This window comes from Rhinoderma darwinii, chromosome 2, assembly GCF_050947455.1.
Source record: "Rhinoderma darwinii isolate aRhiDar2 chromosome 2, aRhiDar2.hap1, whole genome shotgun sequence".
NCBI classification, from domain to species: domain Eukaryota; kingdom Metazoa; phylum Chordata; class Amphibia; order Anura; family Rhinodermatidae; genus Rhinoderma; species Rhinoderma darwinii.
Window position 1 is genome coordinate 331730006 of NC_134688.1, and position 26752 is coordinate 331756757.

At 43.4% G+C, this 26752-nt stretch overlaps 1 protein-coding gene across 1 annotated transcript; it reads right to left on the bottom strand.

Annotated features, from left to right (window-relative positions):
* Positions 1 to 6959: 6959 nt before the first annotated feature.
* Positions 6960 to 14936, bottom strand: LAMTOR5 (late endosomal/lysosomal adaptor, MAPK and MTOR activator 5). The gene is made up of 4 exons (XM_075850659.1): positions 14790 to 14936; positions 13841 to 13902; positions 13576 to 13693; positions 6960 to 7266 (listed from the first exon to the last, which is right to left on the bottom strand). The coding sequence occupies exons 1-4, from the start codon at positions 14822 to 14824 to the stop codon at positions 7206 to 7208; spliced, it is 276 nt and encodes a 91-aa protein (XP_075706774.1). The 5' UTR covers positions 14825 to 14936; the 3' UTR covers positions 6960 to 7205.
* Between the last annotated feature and the right edge of the window lie 11816 nt (positions 14937 to 26752).

The window sequence follows — 26752 nt, forward strand, 5'->3', positions numbered from 1 at the left end:
CGCGATCACTGTTCCTGTCCGTTAGTCCCGGGTGTCAGCTGTAATACACAGCGGACACCTGCAGAATATGGAGCGTGCACAGCGCATGAGCCCGCTCCATAAATAACCCCTCGCACCACGACATGCTATTAAGTCGTGGTGCGCCAAGGCGTTAATGTCGTTACGGACGCGGCGATACCAAATATGTGTAACTTTTTAACTTTATTTTGTTTTTTTAATAGTAAAGCAGTTTGTAAGGGGAAAAGCTGGGTTTTTCATTTTTTTTCACATTTTTTTTTAAATTAACTTTATTAAACTTTTTTTTCACTTTTTTACTAGTCCCATTAGGGGACTTTAATATGCGATTCTCCGATCGTTTAAAACGGACAGGCATCTGCTAGGTCATGCCTGCGGCATGATCTAGCAGGCATTCACTCCAGGCAGCCTGGGGGCCTTTATTAGACCCCCGGCTGCCATTAGAGACACAGACACTCGGCGATCGTATCGCCGGGTGTCGGTGGGGGAGAGAGGGAGATCCCTCCCTCTCTCCAAAACCACTCAGATGCGGTGCTCGCTATTGAGCACCGCATCTGAGGGGTTAAACTTGTGAGATCGATACTAATATCGATCTCACACGGCAGAGCAGGGACGCTCCCAGCCCTCAGCTGCCTCTAGCAGCTGAGAGCAGGGAGATCTGACAGCTCCCTGCTCTGTAAACTTATTCCGATGCCGCGACGTAAAAAGTCTATGGCATCGGAATAAGGCCCGTTAGTGACCTACGTAGAAACACGATGGGTCGGTCACTAACGGGTTAATGCACAATATATTGTGCCCAGTTTGTGCCACAGAAGACAAATACCTCATACAATGTTGAGCGGGTTCTCCCGGATATAAAATGTCATATGTGGACGTAAGCTGGTGTTTGGGCACGCTGTGGTGCTCAGAAGGGAGGGAACGCCATTTGGCTTTTGGAGCGCAGATTTTGCTTGGTAGTTTTTCTGTTTGGGGTTTTGCTGGTGTTTCAGTTTATAATGTGGGGGCGTATGTAGGCTGTGCGGAGTACATCAGGGCATAATAAGAGGGTATAATAATGCGGTAAATAAATAATAATTCATAGATATGTGACTGGTGTCGCACTGATAAATGGCGCCCGATCTTATCCGCTTTTGGAACACTCTGCACATTTTGCATCGCCATATTCTGAGAGCCAGAACTTTTTTATTTTTTCTCCAACGGAGCTGCCTGAGGGCTTATTTGTTGCGGGACAATCTGTACTTTTCATTGGTACCATTTTAGGGTACATGTGATTTTTTTTAATCACTTTTTATTAGATTTTTTTTGGAAGCAAAGTGACAAAGAAACATAAATTCTGACAATGTTTTTTGTATTATTTTTTTTTATAGTATTCACCGTGCGGTATAAATGACATTTTACTTTATTCTGCGGGTCGGTACGATTACGGCGATACCATATGTATATAGGTTTTTTATGTTTTGTGGCGATTGCGCAATAAAATCACATTGATAAAATAATTTATTTTCTGTGTCCCCATATTCTGAGAGCCATAACGTTTTTATTTTTCCGTCAAAAAAGCGGTGTAAGGGCTTGTTTTTTGCGGGACGGGTTGTAGTTTTTATTGGTACTATTTTGGGGTACATGCGACTTTTTTATCACTTTTTATTCTATATTTTTAGAGGGTTGATGACCAAAAAAAAGTGATTCTGACTGTTTTTTAATTATTTTTTTTGCTGTGGTCACCGTGCGGGAAAAATATTATTACAGTTTTATAGATGGGGTCGTTACGAACGCGGTGATACCAAATATGTGTACTTTTTTTTAACATTTTCATTTTTTTCCTATAATAAAAGACTTATAGGAAAAAAAGCATTCTTTTTTTTGTAACTTTTATAACTTGTTTTTACACTTTTATAAAACTTTATTACTTTTATTTTTTACTTTTTACTTGAAGCCTGGCAGCACTGATCGCTGCTATAATACATTACACTACCTAGGTAGTGTAACGTATTATAAACTGTCAGTGTGACGCGGAGAGTCACACTGACAGGAAGCTTATGAGAACCAGCATCCGGCTGGTTCTCATAGGCTGCTGTGCATGGCAGACCCGGGGGCCGTTATATGGCCCCCGGTTCTGCCTTGTAACCGACTGCAGCACCAGCAATCGGTCCCCGGGAAAGTTTGTTGTAGCAACAAACTTTCCAGTTTGTTATAGCAACAAACTTTCCAGTTCGTTGCTACAACACACTTTCCCTGCGATCACATGACCGGGACCTGAACTAATCAGGTCCCGATCATATCTCCGGGACCAGAGGCAGGTGATAACAGCGCGATCCGGGTGTCAGCGCTACTCTGAGACACCCGGATCGCGCTTTTAACACCCACCGTGAATTCACGTCGGCACTGCATAGAGCCCAGCAAATGCCGACGTGAATATACAGTGGGCGGTCGGGAAGCGGTTAAAAAATGGCTGAAAATCAGGAGCTGTTTTCCCTTGAAAACAGCTCCGTATTTTCAAATGTTTTTTGCTAAGCACGTGAACATACCCTAACTTTTTTTTTTTTTATGTCCTTAAAGGGGTTTTTCAGTCCTAACAAATTGATGGCCTATCCTCAGGATAGGCCATCAATACCTTATCGGTGGCAGGTTAGACTCCCGGGACCGCAGCCAATCAGCTGTTTTAAAGCGGCCACGGCGCTCGGACCTCAACCGATCAGGAATCGATGGCCTATCCGGAGGATAGGCTATCGATTTTTTAGGACTGGAAAACCCCCTTTAATTTGCAACAGAATTTTAAGACCGATCTTTGGTGCATTTTAGCACAATTTGGCACATTTTAAGCCACACCCACTTTTTGTTAAGCTTTGGAACTTTACGTTTCTAGTGCGGTGCAAACATCTGTTCTAAAATGAAAAGCGCCAGAATGTGGCAATTTGTAGCGCATTTTCCAACATTCTAAGCGCAGACACATTGGCAGATCTGCCCCATAGTTTTGATGAGGTTTTTGGCTTAGTTTTTTTTAGCCAAAGCCTGAAGTGGATCCCGAAGGATGAAAAAGTATAGAGAAAAGACTGACACATCTACTTTGTTTTGGGTAACGTTCATAATGTTGTCACATGACTGCGTTGGCCAATGCGGTTACCTGTTTTAAAATTCATCCATAGCCATTGGTTTTCCTGTGAATGACATTTAGGCCAGGACCACACACACAGTTTTGACAGTTTTTGGTTCAGTTTTCTGAGCCAAAACCAGAAGTGAATCCAGAACAAAAGAAAGCGATGAAAAAAAACCAAACAAAAAACCACTGATGGGTACTTATGCCACTGTGCCGCCTTGTAGCTGTGCTAGAAGTCTGGCACGGGTATCCAGTGCCGGCTAGAGCAGGTGTCAGACTGTCTAAAGTGGCTACTGCTCTAACAGCCTGACTGATATTAAAATGAGAATTTTAGGATTCCAGGACTCATAAAATGCTCATTGAAATTTCAGGCAGGAAAACTTTTACAAAAGGGATCACACAGCCATTTTGACATGGACTTTCAAAGTAAGTACACCAGCTTCATCAGGTCTAGGAGATCTATATAATAATGTATACAGTTTAAATTGTGAAATCAAGTTATAGCTCCTCTTTATAGTCTTTTCTCCAATACAATATCAAACATGTCCACCCTAACTTATGAGCAATTATGTCTGTCTTTTTTCTTATGATTTATCCATCAACAGAACCTAACCGATACAAAAGTGCATCACCCTTCATCAAAATAGATTTATTTTTTTTAACCCCTTCGCGCTCAGCGACGTACTATTCCGTCGTGCTAAGTGTATCGTTCGCGCTCAGCGACTGAATAATACGTCACGGGAGTACAGCAGTGACGTATTATTGTGTCCCCGCTGATTAACCCATTAAAAGCCGCGTTCAATAGCAATCGCGGCTTTTTAGGGGTTAAGCTACACGATAACGGCCGGCAATGGTGACTATGGCAACCGGACACCTAACAATGGCGTCCGGCTATTCCATTGACGGAAGCCTAGTGGGTCCTGACAAAGTCAGAACCCACTACGCTTTCTGTCAGTGAGTAGCGGATAGCTCTAATACACTGCACTACGCATGTAGTGTAGTGTAGTGTATTAGAATTGCAATCAGGGCCTCCTGCCCTCAAGTCCCATAGTGGGACAAAGTAATAAAGTTAAAAAAAAAAAAAGGGTGAAAATAAGAGTTTTAAAAGTAAAAATCCCTTTGTACAAGCCAGAGGGGAACTTTCCTGGAATTTCAAGAGTTGGTTATCAAGAACCTAATATTTAGGGACCAAGAAGGGGGACACCCAGTACTTCTGGAAGCGAGGGAACACGCATCGTACCAGGGCAACACTTTCCAGGAAAAGTTCCCCAAACAGGCAAGAAGGGAAAAAGTCAAAAGAGGTGCAAAGTCTGCTATAAGAGGGGGATAAGGAAGGACACAATATATCAATGTGACACGTGTCCCGAAAAACCAGGGCTCTGTATGAAAGGGTTTTAAAATTTATCATACATCCCTTGATTTTTAATCTACCCCAGTTTTACTTACCCTGACGCACTCCGCACAGCTTATCCCCTCATCTTTCCCTTCTGAGCCCTGCTGTGTGCCCAGGCAGCTGATAACAGCCACATGTAGGGTATTGCCATACCCGTGAGAACCCACATTACAGTTTATAGGGTGTATGTCTCCGGTCAAAATGCTCACTACACCTCTAGATGAATGCCTTAAGGGGTGTAGAAGTGGTGTCACTTCTCGGGGGTTTCAACTGTACTGGTACCTCAGGGGCTTCTGCATACATGACGTTGCACCAGAAAATCCCCAGTAGGCCAAATGGTGGTCCTTTCCTTCTGAGCCCACCCATGGGCCCAAACGGCAGTTTATCACCATAAATGGGGTATTGCCGCACTCAGGACAAATTGGGCAACAAAATGGGGTATTTTATTTCTTGTGAAAATAAGAAATGTAATCAAAAATGACATCTTATTGGAAAAAAAATTAATTTTTTAAATTTCACAGCCCAATTCAAATACGTGCTGTGAAAAAACTGTGGTCAAAATGGTAACAACAACCATACATGAATTCCTTGAGTGGTGTAGTTTCCAAAATGGGGTCACTTTTGGGGGATTCCTACTTTTTTGGCACCTCAACACCTCTTCAAACCTGGCATGCTGCCTAAAATATATTCTAATAAAAAAAAGAGGCCCCAAAATGCACTAGGTGCTTCTTTGCTCCTGGGGCTTGTGTTTTAGTCCACGAGCACACTAGAGCCACATGTGGGACATTTCTAAAAACTGCAGAATCTGGACAATACATATGCAGTAGTGTTTCTCTGGTAAAACCTTCTGTGTTACAGAAAAAAAAATTGAATAAAATTGAAATTCAGCAAGAAAAATGAAATTTGCAAATTTCACCTCCACTTTGCTTTAATTCCTGTGAAATTCCCAAAGGGTTAAAAAACATTCTAAATGCTGTTTTGAATACTTTGAGGGGTCTAGTTTTTAAAATGGGGTGTTTTATCAGGGTTTCTAATACATAGGCCCCTCAAAGCCACTTCAGAATTGAACAGGTACCTTAAAAAAAAAGGCTTTTGAAATTCTTAAAAATATGAGAAATTGCTGGTTATGTTCTAAGTCTTGAAACGTCCACGAAAAATACAAAAATGTTCAAAAAATGATGCCAATCTAAAGTAGACATATGGGAAATATGAACTAGTAACAATTTGGGGGGGGGGGGGGTATAACCATCTGCTTTACAAGTAGATGCATTTAAATTCAGAAAAATGCTATTTTTTCAAAATTTTCTCTAAATTTTGCAATTTTTCACAAATATATCGAACAAATTTTACCACTAAGAAATCCCAATGTGTCTCGAGAAAACAATCTCAGAATCGCTTGGATAGGTTTAAGCATTCTGACGTTATTACCACATAAAGTGAAATATGTCACATTTCAAATATGGGCTCTCAGCCTTAAAGGAACAGTGTCATCACAAATTTTTTTTTAATATGTTAAAGATGTTAGTGCTTTATTAAAAACGTTTATATTTATTTGTGTGTTTGTGTTTTACTTTTTCTTATTTTTACACTTTTTCTTCCCTATGGGGGCTGCCATTTTTTGTTCCATTTCTGTATGTGTCGATTAACGACACATACAGACATCGAATACAGCAGCCACAGTCCCATAGGGACTGCGAACGGGTCCCGTCCCATCCACTTCTGTGTACGCCGTCTGTGTGGGAACTGCGCATGCGCCGCTCCCACACAGTCCAATTTGAAATGCGCGCCGTCCGGCGCCATTTTCCTGTGGACCGGAAGTCGCGGCCGGACAGTAAGATTACTACTTCCGGTCGCGGCTTCCGGACTTGTGCACTTGGACCAGCGGCAGCAGACGGAGCGGACGGGCCGGAGGGAGCCGCGGCGGCAGGAGCAGGTAAGAGATTTCTATGTATGTTCGTGTACGTTTACTACTGTATGTAAACCTACTACACTGTGTGTTAGCTCAAAAAATGGCGACACAGTGTAGGAGGTTAGACCGTTCAAACCCCTCGTTTATCCCGGCACTAGCCAGGATAAAGGAGGGGGGGGGGGATGCTGAGAGCTCACTAGAGCGAGGGCTTTTTACCCAATTTTGCAATGCTGCAATTTTGGGAATAGCTCCATCTAGTGACCAGCAATGGGAAATATTATAAATTAGAATCTAATTTATAATATTTCCTGACTCGTGAAAAAAATAAAAAAAATTTGAACAATGTTTAATCACCTACACACTCACTAAATGTTTAATTAAAAAAAAAACAAACATGTTTTTCTGGCAACACATTCCCTTTAAGGCCAAAACAAAGCTGCGTCCGTAAGGGGTTAAATGGGTGACTGACTAAAAAGCAAAATTGATGCAAAACTGATGTCAGTATTTTTTAATCTATGTAGATCAGCTGCAAAGCAAAAAAATAAAAATACAAGTGTAAATCTAGCTTTTATTGTGTCAATTCAGACGTCTGGCAAACTGAATTTGTGAGATTTGTGGAACATTCATTAGGATGAGGACACACGTAGCGGCAGATAGTCAATTTGTAACGCGGATGCCGCTACGTGTCGTCGACCTTACTGAGCGCGTTAATCAATAGTTTCAGGAAGGGCTTTCTTTAAAATCCACATGTACAAAACAGAAGTTGGTGTCTTGTGTATCACTCAGAGAAGCTCTTAGGAAGTCATTTTGTGAACGGCTATAGTCAAGCGGTCATGCTTCTGAATCATAATAGTTCTGTAGAGAAAACAAAAATAACAGGTTATCAGTTATATAAATCGCTAATATTTCACCAAGACCACATACAACTTGGTGCAGAGATCTGAAATGTACAAGTAGTATGCTTAGATGACAGATTTGTTTTACCGTTTAAGGGCAGTATAGTATGGCGACAGGTCTGCTGATTGTATGGTTTGGCTAATAGCAGCTAGCAAACAAAACAGCAGACTCACAGTTAGGAGTCCACTGTCGTCATAATCCCTGACAGGCTGCCATGTATCTGGCAGCATACCCATCTGCCATCAATCACTGAGTGGGATAAGCGCTCCCCTCAAGTAAAGCGGGCCAAAAAAAGATTTTTCTCTTCCCTCGGTTTACATTTTTCTCCGTTTTTGTCAGCAAAATACAGAAGGAAAAATGATCCGCAAACATTTGTGTACAAGCATTGAGAAAGCTAGACGTACATTCATCAACCAAGGACATGGAGGGGCTATCAAACTGTATCAAAACTGGCACAAAAGGAAAAGTGGCATAGTAACTCATGTAACCAAGTTCTACCTCATTTTTTGAGGCCCTTTGGAAAGTTAAAGCAGCAACCACCCCTTTCCTTTTGAACCAGTTTTCATACACGCCTCCCCATAGATCTTGATCCAAATATTTTTGCAACAAGGACAGAATGTATACACCCAAAACAAAGGCATTGTACAAGAGAAGAATAAATATCAAAACACAATGTCGTCCTTCAAGTACAGAGGGCCAAGGTTGTACGGATAGGGAAAGCGCTAACATAGATTTTAGAACCTACGGGTAAACTAACAGAGCATATCTGAGCCAAATAATTATACTGTACATTCATTTAACGAGGCTCTGTCACCACATTATAAGTGGCCTATCTTCTACATAATGTGATCGGCGCTGTAATGTAATTACAGCAGTGTTTTTTATTCCGAAAAACGATCAATTTTGACCAAGTTATGACCTATCTTAGATTTATGCGAATGACTTTCTTTAGCTTTTGACCAAGTGTGTGCTGTAAAGAGAATTGTATGACGCTGACCAATCAGCGTCATACACTTCTCTCCATTCATGTACTCAGCATATAGTGATCTTTGGGAGATCACGATGTGCTGTCACTTACTCACACATGAACGTTACTGAAGTGTCTTGAGAGTGAATAGACATCGCGTCCAACCAGGACGTGATGTCCATTCACAATCCCGACACTTCGGTAACGTTTGTGTGGGACTTACAGCACAGCACATCGAGATCACGCTGTGTTGTCATTTACAGCGTGATCTCGTGAGATCACGCTTACAGTCATTAAGTCCCACACAAACGTTACCAAAGTGTCGAGATTGTGAGTAGACATCGCGTCCTGGCTGGAAGCGATGTCTATTAACTCTCAAGACACGTCAGTAACGTTAATGTGTGAGTAAGCGGCAGCACATCATGATCTAGCAAGATCACTATGTGCGGTGTACATGAATGGAGTGAAGTGTATGACGCTGATTGGTCACTAAAATGGGTCATAACTCAATTTATCATTTTTCTAAATAAAAAACACTGCTGTAATCTACATTACAGCGACGATCACATTATGTAGAAGATAGGGCACTTATAACGTGGTGACAAAGCCTCTTTAAGCTACAAGTGTTGTTCTCCTGGACTATGCTAAAAATGGGGAAATTGTAAAACCTAAACCGTACTGACAGCCCACAAAAATAAGATATAGTTAAAATGATACGCATGTGGTGACAGGTACGATTTCTTTATATTTCAAACTCAAAACATGCAAGTTCTAGTCCACAATCCACACAGTTACAATTTAAAATTAAAAATGCGTAACTGTCTCTCTCTCAAAAAAAAAAAAAAAAAAGAAGTGTCCAAGCCACATAAGATGGGACCATGAACAGGATGATAGGTGTGCATTTGCTATATGCTTAACATGGCAGTAAAAGAGGGAGGCCTGGTTTAAGTCATGCCAAGCTTACATTCTGATTCCCTAACCTAAATTCAGTGGCAATTCCATCTCAGTCCGATTTCTTGAAAATAATGGGAACTGTGTAGTACAGATCCTGAACACGACGTCCATAGTAATATCTGCGCCCCTGGTAAGCATCAGTGTGTCTCCTATTTTCACATGTAGGTTTGTTTTCTCACGCATTATTTCTTCTAGAGGAAAACACTGTGGCGCACGGACTACAGTACAGGTTCTCGACAATGGGCCAGACTCGCATTGTAGTCCTTGTGCCTCCATGCACCTCATGCTTCATCTTAGACAAACTAGTTGGTAAGGTCAATTTAAAAAAAAACAAAAAAAAAACGACCACTTCGTTTAGACCAGGTTCTCACGTTGCGGAAGCGCTGCAGCCGAAACCATGTGGATGTACAGATTGTGTTTTCAAAACGACTGTAGGTAAAAGCACTTTCATTGTTAATGGCCACACAGGAAAACGCCGTGTAGCAGCATAACCCCACGACCACTAACAATAAAGGAGCCTTTAGTCAATTTGAAAACCGTGCCAATCTACACGTCGGCACGGTTTCGGCAACATCATGGGTGCACCTCAGCTGCGAGGTGTATCCAAAACATGAAAACCCAGGCTTATAATATATACAGTGCATCACCAGGAACCAGACCCGTCAGATGCAAGTCAGCAGATCGTCTGAAAGCGGGATATGGACGATGCTGTAAGCAGACAAAAGGACATGTAACTTGGAAACCGTTATACAAAGCCATACATTTATATTTAGGTGGAGAAGTTCTTTAACCCCTTATCGACAGCCATACGTTTATATATGTTCCAAATGCAGTTTTCACACACACACTATATATATATATATATATATATATATATATATATATATATATATATATATATATATATATATATATATATATATTGGCAGCCTGGAACAGGGTTTAATGAGTGCAGTGAAGCGCTTTCCTGTCTTCCGTCTCTCTCCAGGAGGGTCGGCACCCCCTGCCCCTTTCATCAAACAACCATGTATTTGATCACTGTTAGGGGGCTTAGAAGTACAGCGCTGCACACACTGAAGCAGTGCTGCACATTCCTGTCTGCCGGCTCTTTCCCCAATGGAGTCCCAGGCCAGACCCCTCCTCTGTAGATAGCGTCACTGAAGCTCCTCTAGGAGCTCTGGCTGGGGATTCTGCTCCTAGAGGGAGCCCCTGAGTTCAACTATCCATATAAGGGGTTCACTCCAGGAGCACAATCCCCAGCAACGCTCTACCCAGGGATTCCACTCCTATAGGGAGCTTCAGTGGCGCTATGTAAAGCGGGTGGCTCTATATGTGGGCAATGGCACTATCTACATAGGCACTGTGGTGTTCTTAGGGATTGGGACAAAAAACCCAGGCAAATGAAATTCATAAAAAAATAAATTAACAGCCATGAAAAACGGACGGCAAACTGTGGTTAAAAACGGTCAGACAGCCGAGAAAATATCGAGACACACTGATGCAAAACGGCCATGAAAAACTGACAGTTGATCTGTTTTAAACGGACATTTTTTTCCACGGTCGTGTGAATATAGCCTTATAGCTCTCTTCAGTCTCCCCAAAGCGATCCAGGCTGACAGAGAGAGAAGACGGCTAAATTGTAAATCTGTAAAAGATGAATCATTTCAGAACATTTTCCACCTTTTAATGTGACCCATAATCTGTACAATTCCATTGAAAAACAAAAAAAATCATTTAGAGGGGAAAATAACAAAACTACAATAATGTGGTTGCATAAGTGTTAACACCCTCTTATAATTGGGGATGTGGTTGTGTTCAGAATTAGCCAATCACATTTAAACTCATGTTAAAGAGACTCTGTCACCACATTATAAGTGCCCCTTCTCCTACGTAAGGAGATGGGCGCTGTAATGTAGGTGACAGTAATGCTTTTTATTTAAAAAAAACGATCTTTTTACACAACGTTAGGAGCGATTTTGGTTTATGCTAATGAGCTTTCTTAATGCCCAAGTGGGCGTACTTTTACTTTCGACCAAGTGGGCGTTGTACAGAGGAGTGCATGACGCTGACCAATCGGCATCATGCACTCCTCTCCATTCATTTACACTGCACTAGCGATATAGTTATATCACTATGTGAAGCTACATACACAAGCCCTAACATTACTACAGTGTCCTGATAATGAATACACATGAAATCCAGCCTGGACGTCATGTGTACTCAATCCTGACACTTCTGACTCTTTTTTTGTGAGATTCCGGCAAGTGAAACCAAATCTCGTTTAGCTCCGTAATCTCACGAGATTTGGTTTCACTTGCCGGAATCTCACAAAAAAAAAAAAAAAAAGATTCAGAAGTATCAGGATTCTGAGTACACATGACGTCCAGGCTGGATTTCATGTGTATTCATTATCAGGACACTGTAGTAATGTTAGGGCTTGTGTATGAGTCTGCACATAGTGATATAACTATATCGCTAGTGCAGTGTAAATGAATGGAGAGGAGTGCATGATGCCGATTGGTCAGCGTCATGCACTCTGTACAACCCCCACTTGGTCGAAAGTAAAAATACGCCCACTTGGGCATTAAGAAAGCTCATTAGCATAAACCAAAATCGCTCCTAACGTTGTGTAAAAAGATCGTTTTTTTAAATAAAAAGCATTACGGTCACCTACATTACAGCGCCCATCTCCTTATGTAGGCGATAGGGCACTTATAATGTGGTGACAGAGCCTCTTTAAGTAGTAGTCAGTTCACAGCTGTCATTAAAGTGATTCTGAGTAACCCCATATAAATTTCAGCTGTTCTATTAGGATTTTCCTGACATTTTCTTTGTTGCATGTGACAGCAAAAGCCATGGTCCGTAAATAGCTTACAACACATCAAGGGATCTGATTGTTTAAAGGCATCAGTCAGGAGAAGGGTACCAAAGAATTTTCAAGGCATTGGATATACCATGGAACACAGTGAAGACGGTCATCAAGTGGATTACATTTGGCTCATCAGTGACTACCAAGAACTGGATGTCCCTCAAAACTTGATGAAAATTGATCCGGGCGGCTAGCAAGAGGTCTACAGCAACATTAAAGGAGCTGCAGGACTTTCTGGCAGGTACTGGTTGTGTAGTGCATGTGACAACAATCTCCCGTATTTTTCTATGTCTGGGCTGTGGTGTAGGGTGGCAAGACGGAAACCTTTTCTAACAAAGAAAAACATTCAAGCCTGGCTATGTTTTGCAAAGACCTACATCAAGTCTGACAAAAGCATGTGGGAAAATGTCTTATGGTCTGATGAGACCAAGGTTGAACTTTTTGGGCATAATTCCAAAAGGTGTGATTCGCACAAAGCCAACACTGCACATGACCAAAAGAACACCATACCCACAGTGAAGCATTGTGGAGGCAGCACTATGCTTTGGGGCTGTTTTTCTGCAGCTGGAACTGGGGCTTTAGTCAAGGTGGAGGGAATTATGAACAGTTCCAAATATCAGGCAATATTGGCACAAAACCTGCAGGCCTCTGCTAAAAAGCTGAAGATGAAGAGGAATTTCACCTTTCAGCACGACAACGACCCAAAGCAACAAAAGAATGGCTTCACCAGAAGAAGATTAAAGTTTTGGAATGGCCCAGCCAGAGCCCAGACCTGAATCCCCTTTGAAAATCTGTGGGGTGACCTGAAGAAGGCTGTACACAGGAGATGCCTCGCAATCTGACAGGTTTGGAGCACTTTTTCAAGGAAAAGTGGACAAGGAAGAGTGGGCAACAATTGCCAAGTCAAGATGTGCCATGCTGATAGACTTCTACCCAAAAAGACTGAATGCTGTCATAAAGTCAAAGGGTAATTCAACAATGTATTAGTTTAAGGGTGTGCATATTTATGCCACCACATTATTTTTGTTCATTTTTATTTTTCCACCCTAAAAGATGTTTTTTATTCAATACAATTGTACAGATTATAGGTAACATTAAAGGCGGAAAAAGTTCTGAAATGATTCATCTTGGACTAATTTTGCAACATGGCAGAAACCTGGCATTTTAACGGGTGTGTAGACATTATATATATATATTTATTCTCTTGCAAAAAGTGTTTTTTTTGTCACATTTTTAGTGATTTGTCTACTCATTATGAAAATTTAAAACATGGAATTAACCTAATCTAGAAAACCAAAAGACTCATAAATCGTAAAAAACAAACAAACCCCAAATTAAAAAATAGCAGTTGCAAAGATATTATCGTTTAAAGAAGTACATTTTACAAATGGAAAGATTGACCTGGACACAGGGGGGGGAAATCAATAAACCTTGGTCATGAAAGGGTTGAGGAACATGAAAGTAGTGACGATCTTACCCGCTGTCCGATTCCAGGCATACAACAGGCACATCGGTGGGGTCCGTTGTAAGCCTAGCTGCCTGTTGAGGGAGTATAGAGATGACACCCGCATGCTCATCAGACAGACTTCCACAGCCTTCAAGAGAGGAGATTATTACAGATGTGCCCCCTAAATGAGCACCTGACAGTTGTTATATACTGTACAGCAAACATGGAGTATTTTTTCCTGACCTCTGCTTCGACCCAGTATAAATTCAGTATGTCGAGTAAAGAAAAGACTTACACCCCAAGTTAAGTCCCTGTGAATCTGTGCACAAGATTCCAACAATAGAAGGAATTTTCATCCTGAAATGAAATCCACAATGAAGCATAAAGTGTAAGATTGTTTACAGAAATCACAAATAAACACAGATCCCTATCGAACACATCAAATATGAAAGTGCGTTATCCAATCTCCAGAAAAAAAGAAAAGCACCATTTTTGTCGTCTTGTCAAGATAGCAAGTCTTTTCACTGGTTCCTCATAACTGGGAAAGCGGAGCAGCCATCAATACGGCTGCCATGACCGCTACACCAGTGACTCATCCAGCTTTTCAAGACTCCTGAATAGCAAGTCATCCGCCGGCCTGTATACCAGTTTAACTTGACATATATGCCATTGTGGACTTTAAACCACTTCAAGTGGCTTATAGAATTTTTCAACTTTTCATAGAAGAATGGACTCATATTTACACTTTTCTTTCCTTATTTTTAGGGGTACGGTTGCTTCCATGAGAACGGATATTGCAACAGTTGCACTTCAAATAGGGGCATCATGCTTTAAGCTACTGTGCCCTAACAGTACCACCTGCACCCCCTTCACATTGGATTTCAGTTATTCAGCAGGTAGCCATCTTCTGCAGCAGAACTCTATGGTTCTGAGCTGATGCCCTGCTGCCTCTTCACTACAACACCTGACACAGCGCCACTCATCTGTATGGCTGTGTCTGGTATACAGCTCTGAGGGTCAGTACTAGACACCCCGGGAATAGACCCGCTAATCACACATTGATGGCCTGTCATAAGGCGAAGGCATCAGTGTTAAATCCTGGAAACCCCCTCCAAGTAGGGGCAGGTCCTCCAGCGGAATGAAATCCTAGTCCCATAAGTTACAATGTAAACGTTTGCGGCAAATGGCCACTAAACATCAGGTCAGTGCTGTATAAAGGTGACGTCTGTGGCATGGACTCTTACGTTTCCTCTAGATGCTGCTCCAGAGCCGCCTCCATGATTACAGGGAAGATGCTACTTCCTAATGCGCGATAAGATCAGTTGATGCTGTGATCATGTGATTGGTCACATGCACGGGGAAAGAGAGGCTACGTCCTAGTGAGCTAACGGACCTTTGATGATGATGTCATGACCATGTGATCAGTCACATGTGAGGGAGTATTCTTGGCTGGGCTTCTATACTAGCTGGGTGTGATTTACATGCAGCAGAGCTGTGTAACGGGTGCAGCTGCGTCCTGTCATAGCTGAGTGTGTAACGTACAGGTCTATCATGCATGCGACAAGGCTGTGTCTACAGGCAAAGAATAGCCGCGACTAGTGAAAACGTTTCGGAGAAATGTGTGTAACATTAGCATAAAAGACATGTATGTGTGTGTGTATATATATTTTTTTTAAAAAGCAGGAAAGCAGCTCAAGAAGGATAACCCACGTGCCAGGGGCGTAACTAATTAAGACTGCCCCATAGCAAACACTTGACTGCCCCCCCCCCCCCAGGTGCCATACGCAGCCCTCCTTATAGAAAGTGCCCCCTGTAGATTGTGCCATACAGCCCCCCTGTAGACAGTGTTATACAGCCCTGCCTATAGACAGTGTCACACCCCACTTGCAGATAGCGCCCCTACCTCCCCCTTGTAGATAGTGCCATACAGCCCCTACTGTAGATATCCATGCAGTCCCCCTTCAGACAGTGCTATACAGCCCCGCATATAGGCAGTGTTACACCCCTACTTGTAGATAGCGCCCCCACCTCCCCCTTGTAGATAGTGCCATACAGCCCCCATGTAGATATCAATGTATATAGCCCCTGTGTATAGCGCTATACAGCTCCCACTGTATATAGTGCCACACAGCCCACCCTTAGACAGTTCTGCACAGCCCCTTGTATATAGTGCCACACAGCCCCCCTTGTGTATAGTGCCACACAGCCCCCCCCCCCCTGGTATAAAGTGCCCACAGCCCCTCAAGTACTACAAGGCAATGGCACATCCGAGAAAGTTGTATCAGCCAGGGGGATGTCAATCAAATATGGAAAGTTGGGTTTGAAGGCAGGACTATGTGACTCGTCAGGATATCGGCACCGCCCCATGACCCTTTAATGGGTAATTAGCATATCGTGTGCACCGTTTTAAAAGTTGATTTTAAAGATTTTGCTGCATCTGAAAAAAAAACCATACATTTGGAAATATTGTCAGGTCATGTATTACCGCACGGTGGCGGTTCAAGGTGTTAAAGCTACAAGGCAGGTTCCCATTAAATATACAATAAATTGAGAACAATTCTATCTGCCCTGCAATTTTGGTATTATTTTTATATATATATATATATATATATATATATATATATATATATATATATATATATATATATATATATATATATGCTATATATTTACAGCTCCAGAACCAAGCTCATACATATATACAGTACCACAACCAAGCTCAGTACATAAATACTGCATCAGAACCCAAGCTCAGTACATAAATACAGCACAAGAACCAAGCTCATACATATATACAGCACCAGAACCAACCTCCGTACATAAATACAGCACTAGAACCAAGCTCAGTACATATATACAATCCCAGAAGAAAGATCAGTACATAAATACAGCCCCAGAACCAAGCTCAGTATATAAACACAGCACCAGAACAAAGCTCAGTACATATATACATCCCCAGAACAAAGCTCAGTACGTAAATACAGCACCAGAACCAAGCTCAGTACATAAATACAGCACCAGAACTAAGCTCATTACATATATGTATCCCCAGAACCAAGCTCAGTACATATATACAGCACCAGAACAAAGCTCATACATATATACCGCACCAGAACAAAGCTCAGTACTTAAATACAGCATCAGAACCAAGATCAGTACATATAAACCACCCCAGAACTAAGCTCAGTACATATATACAACACCAGAACAAATACAGCTCAATTTAGTGCAACCCCTGCCATATAGGTTTATGCGACATTAAACTAAAGCTCCCAGCATGGCCCGAACAATGGTAAGGATATGCTGGGTGATGCTGTTTAAAATAATAAATAAATCATACCACCCATCATCGCTACAGATCATACAGTGACCACAGTGCTGATTAGAGGCAGAATAAACATTTACATTAAGTGACTCACCGGTGACATCTCAGATTCTAGTTCTTTTCTTCTCCCTCCGGTCCAAACCTCTATGATGAAGGTCACAACCGATTTCTGCAGTTTTCCGCTCAGATTTCTTCAGCTTCTCACATTTAAAACTCACATTTAAAACATTTCTGCACCTATAAATGAAGTTAAAATTCTCAATACCTCTAAATATAATAAAGCGCCATACACCGCACCACTAACTATAATAGCGCCATACACTGTGTCCCTGATTATAATAGTACCATACACTGTGTCACACACACCGAGCCTGGAGGAAACCCACGCAAACACACAAACTCCATGCAGATGTTGTCCTTAGTTGGATTTGAACCCAGGATCCCAGCGTTGCAGGGCAATAGGGCTAACCACTGAGCCACCGTGCTGCCCTCTGTAGATAGTGCCCACATATGGACTCCAGAGCTGCAAGGCAATAGTGCTAACCACTGAGCCACCGTGCTGCCATATATAGCTTCCCCTATAGATAGTGCCCTAAAAATAGCTCCCCCTATAGATAGTGCTCTACATATAGCCCGCCCCTGTATATAGTGTCCCACATATAGCTCCCCCTGTATATAGACCCCCCTGTAGATAGTGCTCCACATCCCCACATATAGACCCCCCCTGTATATAGTGCCCCACATATAGACCCCCCCTGTAGATAATGCCACTCACAGTTTTAGTAGAAAAAAATATAAAAACGTACATATTCACCCTGATCCCGTTCCCGCGCCGTCCGGTGGCAATGCGGCGCGACGTTGAAAGGCGCTGATTGGCAGGGCAAGTAATTTTGCGTCGGAACGTACCTGTCCATTTAGCGCTAATGCATGTATTTGTACCTGCGTGCTATAGACGCAGGTACAATTACTGCAAAAGGGGGTGGCTGTCGCTAGCACTGAGGCCTCATCCTGTGCTAGCGATGCCCTCGGGCATGAGAGGGCCCGCGTCGCCCGGCCCATACATGTTAGAGGCTCGACGGCGCAGGCCCCGTAGTAGCATCGCTATCGCTGTAGCAGTCGTAAAGGCTGCTAGTGGCACCACCGGGCATATGGGGGGGCGGGCAGCGCGGGCCCTCAAGCCGCGGGCCCTGTAGCACCCGCTACGGCTGCTACAGTGGTAGTTACGCCACTGCCAGGTGCAAGCCCTTGGATGCCGATCCAGCATTCAGATAATACTCCATTGTGCGAGCTGAAACGTCACACGTAAGATGAATAAAGTCCACCTCTCTCACTAAAATTGCTGCCATTCTTTTTTTGTATATATATATATATATATATATATATATATATATATATATATATATATATATATATATATATATATATATATATAAAGGTAGAGAAATGCAGTACTTTGTAATCTTAATAGCTGGTGCTATGCGGTCCTGACCTTGATCCAAACGGTCCTATAAATATATGCAAAAATGATTGCAGCACTCCAAAGGTTGATTTCAAATAAAGATGTGGTTTATTATTCCATGTTCAATATCAAGCTACTTTTCAGACCTCTCACAGGACCTTTCTCAAGCTAAAGTGACATGTGCAAAGCAGGGTTTTTATACCCATGTGCAAACATTGCATAATCAGCAGTGATCAGTATCAAAACATACAAATAAGGCCAACATATTGGCTAATACAGTACAAAAAATATGTGCACAGCACTGTGTAACATTATTACAAACATTCTGTCCAATGTGTAATAAAAATTGTTAAAGAAACAATATAATCTACTAATTGCAAAATATCGAAAAATATGCAAATTCATGAAGGGGAGGAGTTCATCGTAAATGACATCGTGCTCTAACGGCCAAGACCGGAGCTAGGCTCCGATCCGGCCGATTGACCCCTTAGATGCAGCTATCGCTGCATCTAAGTTATTAGATCACACGCTATGGTTGCTAATGACAACCATCGGCACCGGCGGGTGTTCCTATGGTTGCTATGGCAACCGTAGCCTAACAATCGCTTCCTAGTACGGAAGCCAATTAGGCCCTGCCGGGAGGCGAAGCCTAATAGGCGTGCTGTCAGTGCATAGCTGACAGCTCTAATACACTGCACTATGTAGGTAGTGCAGTGTATTAGAATAGCGATCAGGGCTTCATGCCTTCAAGTTCCCTAGTGGGACACAAAAAAAAGGTAAAACAAGTTAATAAAAATGTTGTAAAAAAGTTTCAAAAAAATAAGTTTCATGAAAAAAAATAAGTTTCAAAAAACACTATAACAGCCTTTTTTCCTATAATAAGCCTTTTATTATAGGAAAAACAAAAATACATAAAAAAAAGTACACATATGTGGTATCCCCGCGTCCGTAACGACCCAAACTATAAAAATGTCATGCTATTTTACCCGTACGGTGAACACCGTAAAATGTAATAAAAAACTAATTCCAGAATCGCTGTTTGTTAGTCACTACCCCTCGCAAAACAGAATAAAAAAAGGGATCTAAAAGTTGCATGTACCCCAAAATTATACCATTAAAAACTGAAGCCCGTCCCGCAAAAAACAAGCCCTCCCGCAGCTTTTTTGACGGAAAAATAAAAAAATTATCGCTCTCAGAATATGGTGACACAAAAAATAAATTTGAAACAAAAGTGTTTTTATTGTGCAGACGCTGCAAAGCATAAGAGAAACTATAAACATATGGTATCCCCATAATCGTACCGACCCGCAGAATAAAGTAAAATTGTCATTCATAGCGCATGGCGAACGGCGTAAATTTTTTTTATAAAAAACATCAGAATTGCAGGTTTTTGGTCACCTTGCTTGCCAAAAAAAATGAAATACAAAGTGATCAAAAAAATCGCATGTACCCCAAAATGGTACCAATGAAAACTACAGATTGTCCCGCAACAAATAAGCCCTCACCCAGCTCCGGTGGAGAAAAAAAAAAAAGTTCTGGCTCTCAGAATATGGCGATGCAAAATGTGCAGAGTGTTCCAAAAGCGGATAAGATCTGGCACCATTTATCAGTGTGACACCGGCCACATATCTATGAATTATTTATTTACCCCATTATTATACCCTCTTATTATGCCCCTGATGTACTCCGCACAGCTTCCATATGCCCCCACATTATAAACTGAAATACCAGCAAAACCCCAAACAAAACTACCACTAAGCAAAATCTGCGCTCCAAAAGCCAAATGGCGCTCCCTCCCTTCTGAGCCCTGCAGCGTGCCAAACGGGCAGTTTACGTCCACATATATGGCATCGCCATACCCGGGAGAACCCGCTTAACAGTTTGAGGTATTTGTCTTCAGTGGCATGAACTGGGCACAAAATATTGTGCACTAAAATGTCATATACCTGTGGAAATTTGCAAAATCTGTGCTCTAAAAGCCACATGGCACTCCTTCCATTTTGAGCTCTGCCATGTGCTCAAACAGCAGTTTAGGGCCACACATGGGTTATTGCCGTACTCGGGAGAAATTGGGTAACAAATTATGAGTTGTTTTTTCTCCTATTACCCCTTGTGGAAAAAAAATTGGGTGCAAAACTACATATTTTTGGGGAAAAAAAATAATTTTTCATTTTCATACTGCCTCATTCTAATACAATCTATGAACACCTGTGAGATCAAAATGCTCAGTACACACCTAGATGATTACCCTGAGGGGTATAGTTTCCAAAATGGAGTCACTTCTCAGGGGTTTTTACTGTACGGGTACCTCAGGGGCTCTGCAAATGCGACATGGTGCCCAAAAAACAATCAACCAAAATCTACATGCCAAGTAGCACTCCTGCCATTCTGAGCCCTGTGGTGTATCCAAGCAGCAGTTTATGACCACATGTGGGGTATTACCGTACTCGGGAGAAATTGGTTTACAATTGTTGGGGCGCTTTTTCTCCTTTATTCCTTGTGAAAATGAAAAAAAATCAACATTTTAGTGGAAAGAATGTAGATGTAAAGGATCTGCCAGGCACAACTTCTGTGTATACGCCCATAGGTAATCAGTCTGCACATGAGTCTATGTCTCTGAGACTGACTCCATCTTCCACCACTCAGGATGGCAGGCTTAGGAGCGGGAGAGCCTATCGCAGCCTGGCCAGACGGAGCTAGCTCCCGCCCTCTGTCTATTTATACCTGCCTTTCCTGTTCCTCCTTTGCTTGTGATTCTTCTCGTGTGGTTTCCTGGCCCAGCTACAGCTTCTGACTATTTGATCCTGCTCCATACTGACCCTGGCTTACTGACTACTCTCCTGCTCTGCGTTTGGTACCTCGTTCACTCCTGGTTTGACTCGGCTCGTTCACCACTCTTGTTGCTCACGGTGTTGCCGTGGGCAACTGCCCCATTTCCCTTAGCTTGTGTACCCTTTTCTGTTTGTCTCGTGCATTTACTGAGCGTAGGGACCGCCGCCCAGTTGTACCCCGTCGCCTAGGGCGGGTCGTTGCAAGTAGGCAGGGACAGAGTGGCGGGTAGATTAGGGCTCACTTGTCCGTTTTCATACCCCCTTCATTACAGTAGATTTTCATTTTCACTGCATAATTCCAATAATTCAGCAAAAAAACTGTGGGGTCAAAATGCTCACTATACTGCTAGATAAATTCCACGAGGGGTATAGTTTGCACTATTTTGGCCCCTCAGTGGCTTTGCAAATGTGACATGGGGTCGCAAACCATTCCAGCAAAACTTGAGCTCCAAAAGTCAAATGGCGCTCCGTCCTTTCTAACTTCCGCCATGTGTCCAAACAGCAGTTTATTACCACATATGGGGTATTGCTGTGCTCAGAAGAGTTTGCTTTACAAATATTGGGGTGTTTTTTCTCCTTTATCTATTGTAAAAATGAAAAAATCTGAGCTAAAACTACATTTTATTAGAAAAAATTTAGATTTTCAATTTCACGGCATAATACCCATAAATTCAGCAAAAACCGTGTAGGGTCAAAATGCTAACTATACCACTAGAAAAATTCCTTGAGGGGTGTAGTTTCCAAAATGGTGTCACTTTTGGGGAGTTTCCACTGTTATGGTCCCTCCAGGGCTTTGCAAGCATGACATGGCACCGAAAACCATTCCAGCAAAATCTGCGCTCCAAAATCCAAATGGCCCTCGTTCCCTTCTGAGGCGTGCCGTGGGTCCAAACAGCAGTTTATTACCACATATGGGGTATTGCCGTAATTGGGAGAAATTGCTTTACAAATATTGGGGTGCTTTTTCTCCTTTATTCCTTGTAAAAACTAAAACATTGTATGTTTTTTCAGAAAAAAAGTAGATTTTCATTTTCACAGACCATTTCCAATAAATTTAGCAAAAAACCTGTGGGCTAAAAATGCTCACTATACCTCTTGAAAAATTCCTTGAGGGGTGTAGTTTCCAAAATGGGGTCACTTTTGGGGGGTTTCCACGGTTTTGCCACCACAAGACCTCTTCAAACCTGACATGGTGCCTAAAATATATTCTAATAAAATAGAGGCCCCAAAATCCACCAGGTGCTCCTTTGCTTCGGAGGCCTGTGTTTCTGTAATGACAGGGAAGGGAGACAGACAGGTAAGCACTAATTTACCCGCCACTCAGTCCCTGCCTACTTGCAACGGCCCGTCCTAGGCGACGGCGTACAACTGGGCGACGGTCCCTACGCTCAATAAGTGCACGACAGACAAACAGACATGGGTACACAGAAGCTAAGGGAAATTGGACAGTTGCCCACGGCAACACTGCGAGCAACAAGAGAAGTGAACGAGCCGAGTCAAACCAGGAGTGTACGAGGTACCAAACGCAGAGCAGGAGAGTAGTCAGTAAGCCAGGGTCAATATGAAGCAGGGACAAATAGTTCAAGCAGCAGCAGCAGAGCCAGGAAACAGGAGAATCACAGGCAAAGGAGGAGCAGGAAGTGAAGGTATAAATAGACAGAGGGCGGGAGCTAGCTCCGTCTGGCCAGGCTGTGACAGGCTCTCCCACTCCTCAGCCTCCCAGCCTGATTGGTAGAAGGAGGGGTCACTCTATCAGACTTAGGAGCAGGTGCAGACTGACTAACCACGGGCGTCGACACAGAAGCTGTGTCTGGCAGATCCTTTACAGTACCCCCCCTTTTATGAGGGGCCACTGGACCCTTTCTAGGTGGACCTGGCTTACTAGAGAACCGAAGATGGAACCTCCTGAGCAATACTGCAGCATGAACATCCCGGGCGGGTACCCAAGTCCTCTCCAATGGATCAGGTACTGGAGAGAGCCTTGGACCATCCTGCTGTCCACAATCTTGGCCACCTCGAATTCTACCCCTTTAGGGGTGAGAACAGGGACCGGAGGTTTCCTCGAGGGAGCCAAGGACGGGGAGCAGCGTTTCAGGAGGGAGGCAAGAAACACGTTGTGTATTCGAAAAGACGGGGGTAACTCCAGTCGGAAGGAGACAGGGTTAAGGACTTCAATGACCTTGTACGGCCCTATATACCGGAGAGCAAACTTTTTGGACGGGACTTTAAGGCGCAAATTTTTTGAAGACAGCCAAACCAGATCCCCGACCACAAACAAGGGGTTAGCAGAACATCTTCTATCTGCCTGAGTCTTTTGTATGCTCTGGGACGCCTCTAGGTTCTTCTGAACCTGGGCCCAGACTGTGCACAGTTCCCGATGAACGACATCTACCTCAGGATTGTTGGAACCACCAGGTGAAACGGAGGAGAACCGTGGATTAAACCCAAAATTACAGAAAAAGGGGGAGACCCCTGACGAGTTACTGACCCGGTTATTAAGGGAAAATTCGGCGAGGGAAATGAAGGAGACCCAATCATATTGACAGTCAGAGATAAAACACCTTAAATATTGTCCTAGAGACTGATTAGTCCTCTCCGTTTGGCCATTAGTTTCAGGATGGAAGGCTGAGGAGAAGGAGAGATCAATCTTCAACTTTTTACAGAAGGCTCTCCAAAACAATGAAACAAATTGTACCCCTCTGTCAGAAACAATATTGACAGGAACCCCATGGAGACACAGGATGTGTTTGACAAACAAGGTAGCTAACGTCTTAGCATTGGGTAGTTTCTTGAGAGGCGGAAAATGGCACATCTTACTAAAGCGGTCTACTACAACCCACACCACCGACTTGCCTTAAGATGGAGGCAAATCGGTGATAAAATCCATGGAGATATGGGTCCAAGGTCTCTGAGGAATGGGCAAAGTAAGCCCGCTGGTTGGGACCTGGGAGTCTTGGACCTAGCACAAATTTCACAAGCGGCGACGTAGGCCTTAACGTCTCTAAGCAACCCAGGCCACCAATAGTTTCTGGCAATGAGATGCTTGGTACCCAGGATGCCTGGATGGCCAGATAGTGCAGAGTCATGATTTTCCCTGAGTACCCTTAGCCGGAATTGCAGGGGAACAAACAGCTTGTTCTCAGGAAGGTTCCCGGGGGCTGAACCTTGATCAGCCGCAATTTTGGAGACTAGGTCAGAATCAACAGAGGAAATGATTATACCTGGGGGCAAAACACAAGCAGGATCTTCCTCCGAAGGAGGGCTGGCCATGAAGCTACGCATCAGCCTTAATATTTTTAGACCCAGCCCTATAGGTGACCAAAAAGTTGAATCTAGTAAAAAATAACGCCCATCGAGCTTGTCTCGGGTTAAGCCTCCGGGCAGATTCTAGGAAAACCAGATTCTTGTGGTCGGTAAGGACCGTTACCTGGTGCCTAGCCCCCTCCAGGAAGTGGCGCCACTCTTCAAATGCCCATTTAATGGCTAAGAGTTCGCGGTTGCCAATATCATAGTTACTCTCAGTGGGCGAGAACTTCCTAGAGAAGTAGGCACAGGGACGGAGATGGGTGAGGGACCTGGTACCCTGGGACAAGACAGCACCCACTCCCACCTCGGAGGCGTCAACCTCCACGATGAATGGCTCCATTTGGTTAGGCTGAATCAGCACTGGGGCCGAGATAAAGCACTTCTTAAGGACCTCAAAAGCCTGGACCGCCTCTGGAGGCCAGTGGAGGAGATCAGCACCTTTGCGAGTAAGATCCGTAAGAGGCTTAGCGATGACCGAGAAGTTAGCAATAAATCTCCTGTAATAATTAGCAAACCCCAGGAAGCACTGTAACGCCTTCAGGGAGGCAGGTTGGACCCATTCAGCCACAGCCTGAACCTTGGCAGGGTCCATGCGGAATTCATGAGGAGTGAGGATTTGACCCAAAAATGGTATCTCCTGCACCCCAAACACACATTTTTCGGGTTTAGCAAACAGTTTGTTTTCCCGAAGGGCCTGGAGCACCTTCCTGACATGCTCAATTTGGGAGGACCAGTCCTTGGAAAACACAAGTATGTCATCAAGGTACACTACAAGAAATACCCCCAGGTAGTCTCTTAAAATCTCATTTATAATTTTCTGTAAGACCGCGGGAGCATTACACAACCAAAAGGGCATGACGAGGTATTTGAAATGACCTTCGGGCGTGTTAAACACAGTCTTCCACTCATCCCCCTCTTTGATGCGGATAAGGTTATAAGCCCCCCGTAAATCAAACTTAGAGAACCATTGGGCCCCCTGAACCTGATTGAAGAGATCAGGAATCAAAAGAAGGGGATACTGGTTCCTTACAGTGACCTTATTCAAGTTTCGGTAGTCAATGCACGGCCTAAGACCACCATCCTTCTTCCCTACGAAGAAGAAGCCAGCACCTACAGGAGAAGTAGAGGGGCGAATGTAACCCTTGGCCAGGCATTCCTGGATATACTCTCTCATGGCCTCACGTTCGGGACAAGAGAGATTAAATATCCTACCCTTAGGGAGCTTAGCTCCTGGTACCAAATCGATTGCGCAATCGTATTCTCTATGAGGAGGTAACACTTCGGAGGCCTTTTTAGAAAAAACATCAGCGAAGTCCTGAATAAACTCAGGTAGAGTGTTCACCTCCTCAGGGAGAGAAATTAAATTAACAGAAAAACATGACGTCATGCATTCATTACCCCATTTGGTAAGATCCCCAGTATTCCAATTAAACGTGGGATTATGCATCTGCAACCAGGGAAGGCCTAAAACCAAATCGGACAATAATCCCTGCATCACCAGTACAGAGCACCTCTCCAAATGCATGGAGCCAACAAGGAGTTCAAAAACAGGGGTATGCTGCGTAAAATAACCATTAGCAAGAGGAGTGGAGTCGATACCCACTACCGGGACAGGTTTAGGCAAGTCAATCAATGGCATAGCTAGAGACATAGCAAATTCCACAGACATAATATTAGCAGAAGACCCTGAATCCACGAAGGCACTGCCGGTAGCAGACCTACCACCAAAAGAGACCTGAAAGGGAAGCAAGATTTTATTAGGTTTCATATTTACGGGAAATACCTGTGTGCCCAAGTTACCTCCCCGATGATCACTTAGGCGCGGAAGTTTTCCGGCTGCTTATTCTTACGCCTAGGACAGTTGTTCACTTGACGCTTGTCATCCCCACAGTAGAAGCAGAGACCATTCTTCCTGCGGAACTCTCTACATTGTTGGGGAGACACGGAGGCCCCGAGTTGCATAGGTTCATCCGAGTTTTCTGTGGAAGAACGAAGCAACGGAACCTCGGGAGCCATCATGGGGGGGGTCAGAGGAGAAGGCACCAAAACGTTCAAGTCGTCGTTCCCTGAGACGTCGGTCAAGACGTACCGCTAAAGCCATAACCTGATCTAGGGAGTCAGAAGAGGGATAGCTAACTAACAGGTCTTTCAGGGCGTTCGACAGACCCAATCTAAACTGGCACCTCAAGGCAGGGTCATTCCACCAAGAAGCTACACACCACTTCCTAAAATCAAAACAGTACTCCTCAACGGGTCTCTTACCCTGACGTAAGGTCACCAGCTGAC